A 12,624-nucleotide genomic window follows, 5' to 3' on the forward strand; every position below is an offset into this window, starting at 1 on the left:
AACACTCTTACCATTTGCTTGATAACTGTTAGAATCTACACCAAAATGTATAGTATAGTTGATCTGGAATCATGTATTCTAATTAGGTTAACCTTTTAAACACATAATCAATGAATTCTGTGTCACATTTTCAAAAGTATTTCATTTCCTAATGCTTTCCACTTTACAGTCCTAGGGGCTAGAAACAGGTGGTGGAACAGCGCCAGCACGCACTTCAAGTGCCTCTCAGCACAGCCCCTCTACTAGTCAGGCTACGGCTGGTGCTGTTCCATCAGCATTTGTCATCCCTCCATGTGAAGAGTGAAAATAGAACAATATTACATGATAGTTTCTTAAACAACTATTTTCATGATTGATCATAAAAGAAGGTTGGAGCCTCCACAGAATTTGAGCTATTTGCAATGTCTCCAGGTGTGGTCACTATTGCTGAAAGCAGCGTAAAACCATACACACTGATTTTGGAGGAGTGAGTTTAGCTTATCCCATTTCATGCCACTTTAAGCAATATTCCAACAATATCCTGGTGGGGGAAGCCAGAAATGGATTTAACACATTGTATTCATGTGGGGAATTGAACACAGGTCTTTGGTGTGACTTAACTACTAGGCTTCCCCACCACCACTTATTTTGGTGGAGCTTACATACCCTTTTATGGTGAAAACAAAGAAACATAGCAAATCTTTTATTTCAAACCCAAGGTCAGCAGATCCTGGTACCACCAAGGGGGACAAGCTCTATGTCACTGATTCAACTGAAGATCAGTTACTGGGACCCCATTCAACCCAGAATCACCTGATGGGACAAAGATAGGTTGACAGGGTTCTAATTTCACCCGGAACTGGTTCAAACATGTGACGTACCCAAGTAAATATTGCCCTTGACGTTAAGAACCTGGAGGGGTCCGACAGATGCACCAATCACTGATGGGCCAGCATCTACTGTCAGATTTCCTGTTCGGCCAAGTCTGAAAACAAAGAATAGTCCATATTAGCGAAAGAAAATAATGGATACATTATTGCAGAGTTTAAATATCAGTGAAACCTTGTCCAAAACTCAGGAATAGTTGCATGGGTTCATCCAGCCCATACCTGTAAGAAGTTCTCTCACTACTAACTGGCATTGCACAGTTAAAGCATGTTCACGAGATCTTGTGTTTGCACATTTTAGAACCACAAATTCAATAACCATTAGCAGTCTTCCCACTGAAGGTTCATATATTTATGGACATTCTTCCCTGAATTCTTTGTCACACAAAGCCATTGATATTCTGAACTGACTTACCTCTGAGCTATGATTTTGTGTGAAAATCCATCATCAATTTGTGAAGTAGATCTTATAACAGCTTCTCCGCTACCTAACTCATACCTGAAACAGACACACACAAAAAATGTTGGACAGGATCATCCCAAAGGATTGAAAAGACAAATGACAAACTTAGATTGCATCTTATGAGCAGCATCTGAAGTCAGTTTCACCAACTGTCAACCAATTCAACTTGCTATCTGACCCTCTTCCTACCCACATAGGTACCTGGGGCTATTTGTAACACACCAACAATCAACCAATCCTGCTAACTGTCTGATTCTCGTAAATTACTGGATCCACTTCATAAAAAACATCTCCAATGGTTGTAAAAACTTCCATTACCTAAATTCTACAAAGCCATCTTGAAGCACAAGGGCCACGTAGTCCCCTCCACGGAGTGACGTGGTTGGCTCCTGGCCTTGCCAGAACAGCAGGCCATTGGGCTCCACCGTCTTGACCGTCATCTCAAAGGACTCCCCGGTCTGTCGGCCCTTGTGGAGTAACAGGTTCTTCGGGAACTCTACATACCCGTCACCAGTCACCTCAAAGGAGGTGCGCACCTCGATTTCTGGAAGAGATGGGGAATGCAGATAATGCCAAATGTAAACTGCAAATAACTGCACAAATAATACACCATGCTTAAAAAGTAAGTGAGTGAGTTCAGTCTTATGTTGCACTCAGCAATATTCCACCCACGTGGCAGTGGTCTGTAAATAATCAAGAATAACTATGGGAAGAAGAACAATAAACATAATTGATGTCCTGCCAATACTTAAGGATTCAACATTATGTAAAATTAGGCTAAAGGAATCTTCATTAAGTGACAGTTGCTGTTGATCACTGGATTGTCTGGTCCAGAATTGATTATATGCCACATAACTGCCGTATAGCTGGAATATTGTCAAGTGTGGTATTAAACAACAAAGAATCAATCAATGCAGCTGATTCAAGTAAACAAACTTGTCATATGGTAATGAGGTGGCTTGTGATGGTAATCTGTGCTTGCGATCTTAATCACTTCAATACTGACCAGTTGTCAGCAAACACAAGTTTTGGTTCATAACATAGTAAGACGTGGTCAACATTCATCAGTATTTGGCATCCAAATTATTTAGTGAAATTGTAAAAGTAATGTACAAAATAATGATCCATACCTTTACTGTTTGATGATACATGAAGCTATGTCATACCATCCAGTGATGGAAATAATGAGCACTCATTTATGCCTCCTGGCACAGAACCCTTTTGCAAGCCAAATAACCAGGGCTTCCTTAGTCACTTAGTAAATGACTAAGGTAACCTCAGTGCAATGTTAAAGAATGGGAGTTAAGGTTAACCTTAGCAAAAGCTGCTTCATGAAAGGAGCCCCAGAACTGAGGCAGCATATGCTCTGAGAACCTATTCCACTTTTTACCAAACCTACCTGTATTACAGGTGGTACCGAAGTATCCGAGGGGACAGTCACACCTGTAGCCACCATTGTACACACTGCAGCGGCCACCATTCTGACAGGGTGAAGACGTAATGCAGATGTTGATTTCAGTCTCACAGCTCTTGCCTGGACAAAAACGTCAGAGACAGATGTGACAGTGTATTCACACTGCATCCATTATGTTACAGAAAATATACTGGCATCAAGAGGATGTTGCCATATTGGTATTTAGACCCAGGTCAAGCTCTACAACAATAGCTGTATAATAAGAAAGGGTATTACCACTATGACGGTGTATAACTGTATAAAGTAGCATTTATAATTGGTTTCAGGTGTCTTATACAACGTATCCATGAATAATCACATGGTCCAAGTATGATATGAAGTATAATGTTTACCTATATAGCACATGAACAAGGGTATGTGGGATACGCTTTTGGGTATTGGAATCTATTCCATGTTGATTTTCCTTCATGGAATGTAGTACTGAACAAAACTCCATTGGGATCATATGCAGGAGACCTATATGGCTCTGGGCCTCCTACTGTGGAATGGGATGTTTTGATACAGATTTTCAAATGGGAATGATACATAAGAGGAGGAGATGCATATATACAGAATCATTCCTGCCTGACAACGGTACAAGAATCTGTATAGAAATGTCCTACTCATGAAATAAATAAGTTGTTATCCATAAAGTTTGCTCAGCATTGTACATCCCAGCTTATAACATGCCCCTCAATCAAGTTCCTCTAAAGAACTTACCTGTGTAATCAGGTGGGCAAATACAGCGATAGTCGGTGAGTGAGATCTCACTGCAGTCACCGCCATTCTGGCATGGCTTTCTGTCACAGATGCCCCGGTCCCCGCAGTCGTACACGTTGGCACTCTCAATAGCATCTTTCAACAGGTCGATGTTGTTGGTGTTGATCCTCAGCTGATTCAAAAAGAAAAGGGTTTAGAATGAAGTATCCATATGTAAAACTGACATATAATAATATGGACAGACTTTGTGACACAGCCATATTCTGAAGAAGCATGTCAACTCTTCTGAAGGAAGACCAACATGAGTGACCTGATTTTTACTCCTGTATTTCAGCTAAACTATGCCTTGATGTTTCAGTATGTGAGACGGTTTTATGACGTTTTCGCATATTTCCAGCAATATCACACCGGGGACACCAGAAATGGGCTTCACACTTTGTACCTATGTTGGGAACTGAACCCGAGTCACAGGTAAACGCTTTAACCACTAGGCTACCCCACCTCCTAGATGTTGGAATAAAGCCTGACATGACATTTGTCAGTGACATTGAAACATTAAACCCTGGCATCCATAGAAAAACCTATGTGATAATCAAACAAATTTCCAAAATCAGAGAATCAGGGTTCTCCCACAACTTGGCCCCCTGTTTTCAAATAATCCTTATGATAAAAGTGAACTTAGGACATATTTAAATGTAGGTTCCCACAGGCTACACATTGAAAACACCATTCCTATGTTCCATTAATTCCAGCTGTTCACAAGTGATTTTCACCTACAGTTACCTCCCTTCATATTTTCTGGCATACGATAAAACAAACCTCGCCGATACAGCCAACGAATCCAGGAACTTCTCCAACAAAAGCAGATGCAGGCAGTACTTCTTGTGGATCAACTCCACCAAGATATAGAGGACGCTTCAGGTTAAGTCCAACTGTACGGCCAGTTGCGGTGCCTGGAAGAAACATCATCCATTATCTTCTAAAAAGACCTTTCTAAACAACTATTCCAATTCCCACACAAGACTTGCAATATTATTTTCCTCAAATCTGAAAAAAAGTTTCAGTTTAATTTCCAGTTTTCATATTCATCATTTCTTATGACCTCAAACAACGTCAGATTTTAGATTTCCAATAATACATCTCTACAAAATCTTATTATATTAACTGCTATATGTATATATAATATCCCTTTACCTTTCATAACAAGATAATTCAAAACATTCATATAAAGGAATACAATGAACTCTCTCCTTCAAGCCAGTATTCATTTATTTCTTTTTCAGCTTAAGAAATCCTTACATTTTCTGAGGATATAATATGTAATAATTCACAAAATGTAATATTCAGAAAAAATCATAAAATTCATAAAACTTTCAAAACAGCTTTTCTGATGAAATCATTCAACTGGAAACACATGGGAGTGTCTTTAATGTAATCCTTCATAAATGTATAACGTCTCTTCAGGACTCAAATTGCTCAGATGGGATAAAACATCTTTCTGTTTCAGTTTTATGATGGTAAAGTTCAGTGTATTCTTCATAATAATCCAGCACCAGGTAATGGTGAAGATAGAGGAGATATTCATGGTGTAACAGTGTAGATACCTGATCACCAGAACAGGCTAAATATAGCAAGCGAAGCAGCAGCAGCAGCAGCAGTAGCAGTGGTTTATGCACAGATATCACGCCAGAACAATAAACACCATAACAGCAACATCAAGTACAATATTGACAAAATTTAACAAATTCATAAAAAAATACCCAAAAATCGCACGCAACAGTTTCACACCAAACTGCACAAATAAACTGTAAAAAAAAAAACGATGGCCAAAATAAATTTAAAAATTTCCTTGCCTGTGTAAAAAGTAGTGACAATTTGAACAGCTAAGGTAAAATATAATTGAAGCTTTGGATTAAATAAATTGAAAATTAAATGCGGTCAAATAAGTCTGAAATATATAATAGCTTGAATTAAATTCGTTTGAAACTAAAATATTTTTTATGAAAAAGTTGAAACTACATTTTATATCTGAGTGAGGTGACTGTGTAGACTATGAAAATAAGCAGTAGATGTTTCAAAGAAGAGGCAAGTGTAACTAGTATTACTTGATGGGTAAAGTCTTCATCTAAATGTCTATTAGCACCTAGCAACAGGTTTCAACAACATACAGGAGTTTCAGCGATGCCTGGCCGATTCCACATCTTTTAAACATCTAAACATGATTGATCAACTGGAGTTTTTGCCATTCATGCCTGGACTCTATTACAGGTCTTCAACATGTCTCAATGTGATAACAACAGTCAGCAATATCTCATTTACAGCATGGCATTCACAATGCAGTTCAGATTGGACCAGTTATATTATGTTGCAATAGAAAAGGCCCATCAGTCACTAGTGAGTGGCAACTGGCCAATGAACATTCCATTCCACTGGTATGTGGGTCCTTTGCCTGGATGTGAACATTGGCTTGAATTCATTGTAAAGTAATTTAGCCTCCTGTATGATGTTATGAGAGATGTAGCAACGTGTAGAGAGTAATCACCAATAGGAAGCAAGTAATGCACATATAACATACACATGCCAAGCAGTTTTCATGCTGGTTAATAACACCTGTATTGCACATAAAACCCATACCTGTACAGCATGCCCCAAAACATTCCTTAAGGTTATACATATTGCATGCGTTGGTTGGAATCCCAGGTAGTAGAATAATGAATGATGGGATTGTTCCAATGTCTGTTTTCGTCATATTGTATTGCTTAACTTAATTATGTATTATGGTATCATTTCATGCAATCATTAATTAGGATTTTGTAAGCATCATCATTAACCCCTTTTCCAAGTATACATTCTTATTTAGGCCAAGAAGAAAGGTATCATGTGTTAATTTCATAAGGCAGAGAATAATGTTCCAAAATGTTCAGAGTTCTATAGTGGCTGAACAGGACTCTTTATCGTAAGTTTTAAGAAAACTTTATCACAATTTTTTTTTCAAATTTCTTTTTTAAAGTTCAGGAAAAATATTGTAATTGTGTCTCTTGTGATTGGTCACAATAATAAATGTTACCACAATTTTACAAAGAACATTTTGACTAAACTGTTTGAAGTGGTAAAAGCCCCCATACCTTCTAAAGCAGTTTCATGCAATACATATAATTCTGTCTTGTATTGACAGATTTGACATCACTGACAAGTTAATCTATTAGACTTTGACACTTTACTATTCATGAAAGTATGAGACGATGATAGGTGTAAAGTATGCAGACTAATGTGAATGAAGTGGTGCCGATGTCCCTATTTGAGCATCATAATGATGCACCAGAAGAAAGGTTCATCGACAGATTGATGATCAATAAGCGACACATAAGCCTTAGTAAACAAAGATGTTGAGGTTGTCTAGCAGCCTGTCTATATTCTGCATGACACAAAGTGCTTGAGCTGTTTCCGATCTCACTCATTTCAGATACAACAATGATGTTCCCTGATTGTGCTGAATGTCAACGACACAAGGACGCAACAAGGGACATAATCTGGAATGAGTAAGACACTACCTTGATTTGCCCATCATTGCATAACACAGAACATAGGTATATTAGAAGTGAAGCAGAACAAAAAATCTGAGATGACGGAACATAAGTGACAGTGACGTGGACAGAAAAGAAAAATAAATGAAGCAGCAAAACCAAAAAATATTGCCTCGAATTTTGCCAGTGAAATTTGAAAATGATACCTCTGTTATAAATATCACCACGATCCCGTCTAGAATAGTAGGCGTAATAGTCGTAGCTATTCCTAAGGCGTTCTGCAGCGGTAGAAAATAAAATCATGGAAAGGATAGTTTTCATGAAGATGTAGCTGATCCATGAAATAGATGATGTACACTTGTAGCAGGAAGGGTGAATGGGGTTTTAAACCCTTGTCAGCAAGATCACAGTCATGTTGTTGATGGTGCAAGCATCATACAATGCTGTTGGGCACATACTGAGATGTTCACAAGGCGAACCCTCCAGGGTTCTGACACACAGCAGCCATGTTGACTATTTGATGCCCATTAGTCGTCTATTCTGACAAGCATAGAATATACCGGTTTACTTGGCATCAAATCTATAGCATTACAACTGAGGGATACTGAAATCGTTCCCAGGTGTACTCCCATCCAAGACCGTGAAACACAGCCATGTTGACCACATGATACCCAATTGTCATCTATTCTGACAAGCAGAGACCAAACATCCGAATCCCTACAGGATCTGCTGAAAGGAGTGAGTTGTACAACACAACATAAAATCTATGTTCCAATCTTTGAAACGACATCTGTATCTACACTGTACAAAGCAGATAAAAATATTCTTATCTGGAGACCCTAAATGCATTTATGCAACAACCATGCATCAAAGAAGGATGGAAATCTCAATATGAATACAGAAATCTTAAAATTATAAGAGAATTCTCAGTATTACAGAAACTAACTTCTAACATACATATTAATGAAATGATGAAAAAAAATGGAATTATTAAAAAGGAATTTCACATCAGGCCATAACAGATTAATTATTTGTTCTTTGTTGTTTCAAGGTCTAAAAGATTTGTGGGGTCTTAAGATCCTCAATGTATAAGTTATTTTCAAAATCTTGATAATGATGCTGCCTTGCAGATCATATACACTATTTAACCAAAGGGAGTTCCAGCTCGTTAATTGCATTTGTTTCAGAATAAAGGGATCAGCAGGGCTCTGTTTCCCAAAGCGATCTTAGGGCTATGACTGTCGTAACTCTATATTAAAACATAGGAGATACAACAGTTGTAGGCCTACGACTGTCGTAACTCTATATTAAATTATAGGAGATACGATAGTCATAGCGCCACAACTGTCATAACTCTATATTAAATATAGGAGATATGATAGTCATAGTGCTACGACTGTCGTAAGTCTATATTAAATATAGTAGATACGATAGTCGTAGCACTTTGACAGTCGTAAGTCTAAATTAAAATATAGGAAATATGACAGTCATAGCACTACGACTGTTGTAAGTCTATATTAAATATAGGAGATACGACAGTCGTAGCACTATGACTGTCATACAATAGTCATAATGCTATGATCGCTTTATGAAACGTGACCCTGTCCTAAAGAACAAGTAATTAATTAGCTGTCGCGAAACATTAGTAACAAAACAGTATTTGACAAAGAGATTTCCAGCCAGCGGCTTTTCCATGGAGCTTAGCAATGTATTATTGCGACTTCCAGCAGAAAGATGTCCTGTTTTGTTAAAGAATCACCTACTGAAATCTCAAGCTTTCTGCCTAGCCAAAGGCACATGATTCGAAAATTTCAACACAACAGCGACATCGTGAATACCCAACTTGAAAGATTCCAACTCCATTACAGAGCAGTCATGCAAAGCATAGACTATTAGTCAATAAACTTGTCATGAAGACATCTATTCCTGTTTCTAGAGGACTTAAGGCTATATATGGAGTCTTGTCTACATAGACTCAGGGTAGGACGGAGTGGGAAAGGCTCAACTCGGAACAGGGAATAGTAGAGGCTGCCCTAAGCTAGGGAAAGCTCCCACACTGCTGACTACAAAACACAATCCTGAAAATAAGGTTTCATGTCATATGTTTCGAGGTCAAACAGTTACCAAATATCTGTCCACTTTTTACACAGAAATACTTAACCTAACATATGTTCATGTTAATCAAATTATGATATTAATTTCAAAGACAATGACTACAGATACAACCGTGTCACGCCAAGACTGGAGAATACGAAGAATTAGTTCGTACGCCATTTGACCTCATTGTAACATCCATAGTAGCACAGATCAAAACTTACCATTTACAGGGTCTTCATTGTTCACGATCAGCATGCCCTCATTGCCCTTCCTCTCAGCTACAACCATCGTCCAGTCATCAAGGCGCAGAGGGTTGCGGCTCCTCAAGACAGCTGGGCCTAAAATCAGAATCATGTTGAAGGGTAAGTGTTTGAGGGCTTGTTGTTGGAAACAGATCAAAACTGATTTTATAATTTTGTGTGTTTGTTGTTTATGCCTCAGGAAGCATATTTTGCAATGAAACTTCTATGATTTTGTATAGGACAAAATATTATGGATGACAACTTCCCTATTTACACAACATTTCTGGGCTTTTCCTTGCTCCTTTGTCAGATAAAAGGCTGATGAATGTACAAGAAAAAGTCAAGAAATCTATATATGCCCCTTAGGAATCTTAGGAACATCTATATGCCCCTTAGGAATCTTCTATGACTTTGGTTTCAGAAGGCAACACCCAGAACAAATGTTCTTAAGCTGTGAACAATTCAGTCTCCATAATATCTAGAATATTGAGTGCCAGTAAATAGATTCTAACCTGATCCAGTGTCAAAGCGGAACTCAAGGTAGCCATCCTTGATCATTATGGCCATGAAGTCGCCACGTCCATCCTGCTGTTGTGCGTTGTAAAGGATGAGGCCGTCGTCCAGGGAGCGAGGTTTAAACATGAGGCTGAGCTGCACCTGCAGCAGACCGTCCTGGATGGTTGGGTAGGAGATGAAGGATGTCTTGTTGAATGATGGGTCGATGATGTCCACGTCTGTAGGAAACATTTGGGATGTGTGAGGTAGTGAGGATGGTATTTAATACAAACTAGGTTGCTGTCAAATATTACAGCATATGATACTAGCAGAATTATAATGGCACTTATACCATTACTGTATCATTACGTATCTCCATGCATTTACCTCCAAACAAAACAAAATGAAGAAACGGCAATGCTAAACAACTGTATTTCAAATTCTAGAGAATGATGTGTAAAAGAAGCAGTTTACAGAAAATAAAAACAATAAATCAGTCAAAATCTTTATAAATACAACATTTTCTTACACCGCTCGCAAGATGTTCCTACACGTCCAATTGGGCAGATGCAATTGAAGCCAGAAGGTCCAGGGAGGTCATAGCAGCGACCCTCAGATCCACAGCGGCCTGCAGATTGGAGTGAGAGCATGAGTATCTCGGGATATGGACAGCTACTAAATTAACGTAAAAGTTTGTACACTTGGCACCATGGGCCCATTTGACAATAGATGACAGATGTGACTTGTAGACTTTCCAGGTTTCTTCACTGTAAGAGTCTGTATACAAAATCCTCAACTGAGCAGACTTACTAGTCCAAGGAAATAATAAGGAATTTTTTATCAGAAATCTCTCCAGGACAACAAGGAGAGAGTACAGAGACCTAGACTGTCCTATTCACTTTGATAATCTCCAAAAGGAAATAAGAATGGGTACTTGAAGATAAATATGGGTTTTGAGAGGCAAGTATGGAGAAATCTCTCCAGGACAACAAGGAGAGAGTACAGAGACCTAGACTGTCCTATTCACTTTGATAATCTCTAAAAGGAAATAAGAATGGGTACTTGAAGATAAATATGGGTTTTGAGAGGCAAGTATGGTTACTGGGATATTCCATATAAATTCTGGTACTGGGGGATAGATATGGGTTCTTGAAGATAGGTATGGGTACTGGGACACAAATACCGGTATTGGGGATAAATATGGGTACTTGAACATAAGTATGAGTACTGGGAGATAAGCATGGGTACTGGGATATAAAATACTGGTACTGGGTGATAGATATGATTTTGAAATTGACATTGGTCCTTGGATCTTCTCACTGAAATCTCCATAGCAATATCAAAACCTGATAATGATTACCTGGGTAGCAACGTTCTCCAAGTAGCTGGCACCTTTCACCAGCCCATCCTTTAGGACACAAACACTTGTAGCCATATGGGTTGTTGGCTGGTTGGCAGGAGCCTCCGTTGAAGCAGGACAAAGTCTGGCAAGCCTGGTACTGCTGAATTCCATACACATCAATCGCATCACCGCCAATGTTCAGTGGGACACCCTCCAGTTTGACCTCGCTCACAGTACCTAGAGCAATTACAGTTTACACAGTCAAGTTCTATGGATGATACTGTGGTCGCCACAAAGGAAGTCACACATGTGGGTTCCCATGATCATCTAACTAAAGGCCAATTGCAACATAATGGCAATACCCACTCTTACATGGCCAACTGAATTAAAACAGTAAACATTTATCTTACGTCACCAAATGAATTAAAATGGCCAACATCACCTTACAATGCCAAATGAATTAAAATGTCCAACACCTACCTTACATGACCAGCTGAAGTAAAACAACGATTATCTCCGTTACATGACCAGCTGAATTGCAATGGTGGACCACTTCCTTACCCACAAATCCCTTGGAGAATCCAGCTGCCCTTGGAATGCTCTGGAAATTTGGTACACCACCGATGTACATGTTCTCCAAGAGATCAAGGCCCTCAAACCGCCCTGGTGCTTCACCATAGTAGGCCGGCTCGTCGTTTACAATCAGAGTACCTGGAGGTGAGTATGCAATTGTCAGTATTAGTACATCAGTATTTTACATATACATCTATCAGAGCCGGATACAGCTGTTTTGAGAAAGGGGGTGCACACTCTCGAGAAATAGGGAGTGAACACTTCATTTTCACTTATTTCAGTGGTCATTCAATAAACTTACTGGGCAAAATGGGGGTCCACCCCTGCCCCCAAACCCCTCTGGATCTGCCTATGGAATATAAAGAAGAAAAAAAATCCCCCCTTTCTTTGGTAATATCAAACTTCTGTATAAGAATACACATTAATCAGTTCTTGGTGAAGATCTGAAGATCTGTATCCTATGAACACCTTAAATATACAACTTAATCAGCTGTCGGTGAACAACATATCTACAGATTGTATCCCATGAGTACCATTCTTCCTGTCTCTCTTGAACTGTACAGTGTTCCATGTGTTCATCTGAACAGGGTTGTTGCCACGGATGATAGCAGGGCCCGAGCCCACGTCGAAGCGGAACTCTGGGTAGGCGCCGTTTAGTCCAAAGCACATGAAGTCCCCAATGCCTGTGTTATACTGGCCGTTATACAACAACATGCCATCTGTTGCCTCAGGACGGAAGGACATGACTATGTCAAAGTTGAGGTACACATCCTGGAGTGGTGGATAGCTCATGTAGGAGACAGGATTCTGGGGGAAGTATGGCACCAGCGCTGAAACATCCACAGAACA

General features: G+C 39.2%; 1 protein-coding gene across 3 annotated transcripts in view; it reads right to left on the bottom strand.

Moving 5' to 3' along the window:
- Positions 1 to 12,624, bottom strand: part of LOC137268463 (basement membrane-specific heparan sulfate proteoglycan core protein-like) — a 215,648-nt gene that overhangs the window by 1,774 nt on the left and 201,250 nt on the right. For all 3 annotated transcript variants that reach the window (XM_067803030.1, XM_067803029.1, XM_067803028.1), the window contains 13 exons: positions 12,309 to 12,605; positions 11,764 to 11,913; positions 11,221 to 11,439; positions 10,390 to 10,488; positions 9,878 to 10,099; positions 9,345 to 9,461; positions 7,233 to 7,304; positions 4,322 to 4,455; positions 3,503 to 3,674; positions 2,729 to 2,863; positions 1,648 to 1,873; positions 1,282 to 1,365; positions 861 to 964 (listed from right to left, as the gene is read on the bottom strand). In XM_067803030.1, the coding sequence (XP_067659131.1) occupies positions 861 to 964; positions 1,282 to 1,365; positions 1,648 to 1,873; positions 2,729 to 2,863; positions 3,503 to 3,674; positions 4,322 to 4,455; positions 7,233 to 7,304; positions 9,345 to 9,461; positions 9,878 to 10,099; positions 10,390 to 10,488; positions 11,221 to 11,439; positions 11,764 to 11,913; positions 12,309 to 12,605 (2,031 nt within the window). The remainder of the gene's footprint in view (positions 1 to 860; positions 965 to 1,281; positions 1,366 to 1,647; positions 1,874 to 2,728; positions 2,864 to 3,502; positions 3,675 to 4,321; positions 4,456 to 7,232; positions 7,305 to 9,344; positions 9,462 to 9,877; positions 10,100 to 10,389; positions 10,489 to 11,220; positions 11,440 to 11,763; positions 11,914 to 12,308; positions 12,606 to 12,624) is intronic.

Source organism: Haliotis asinina, chromosome 16 (assembly GCF_037392515.1).
Source record: "Haliotis asinina isolate JCU_RB_2024 chromosome 16, JCU_Hal_asi_v2, whole genome shotgun sequence".
Lineage (NCBI taxonomy): Eukaryota > Metazoa > Mollusca > Gastropoda > Lepetellida > Haliotidae > Haliotis > Haliotis asinina.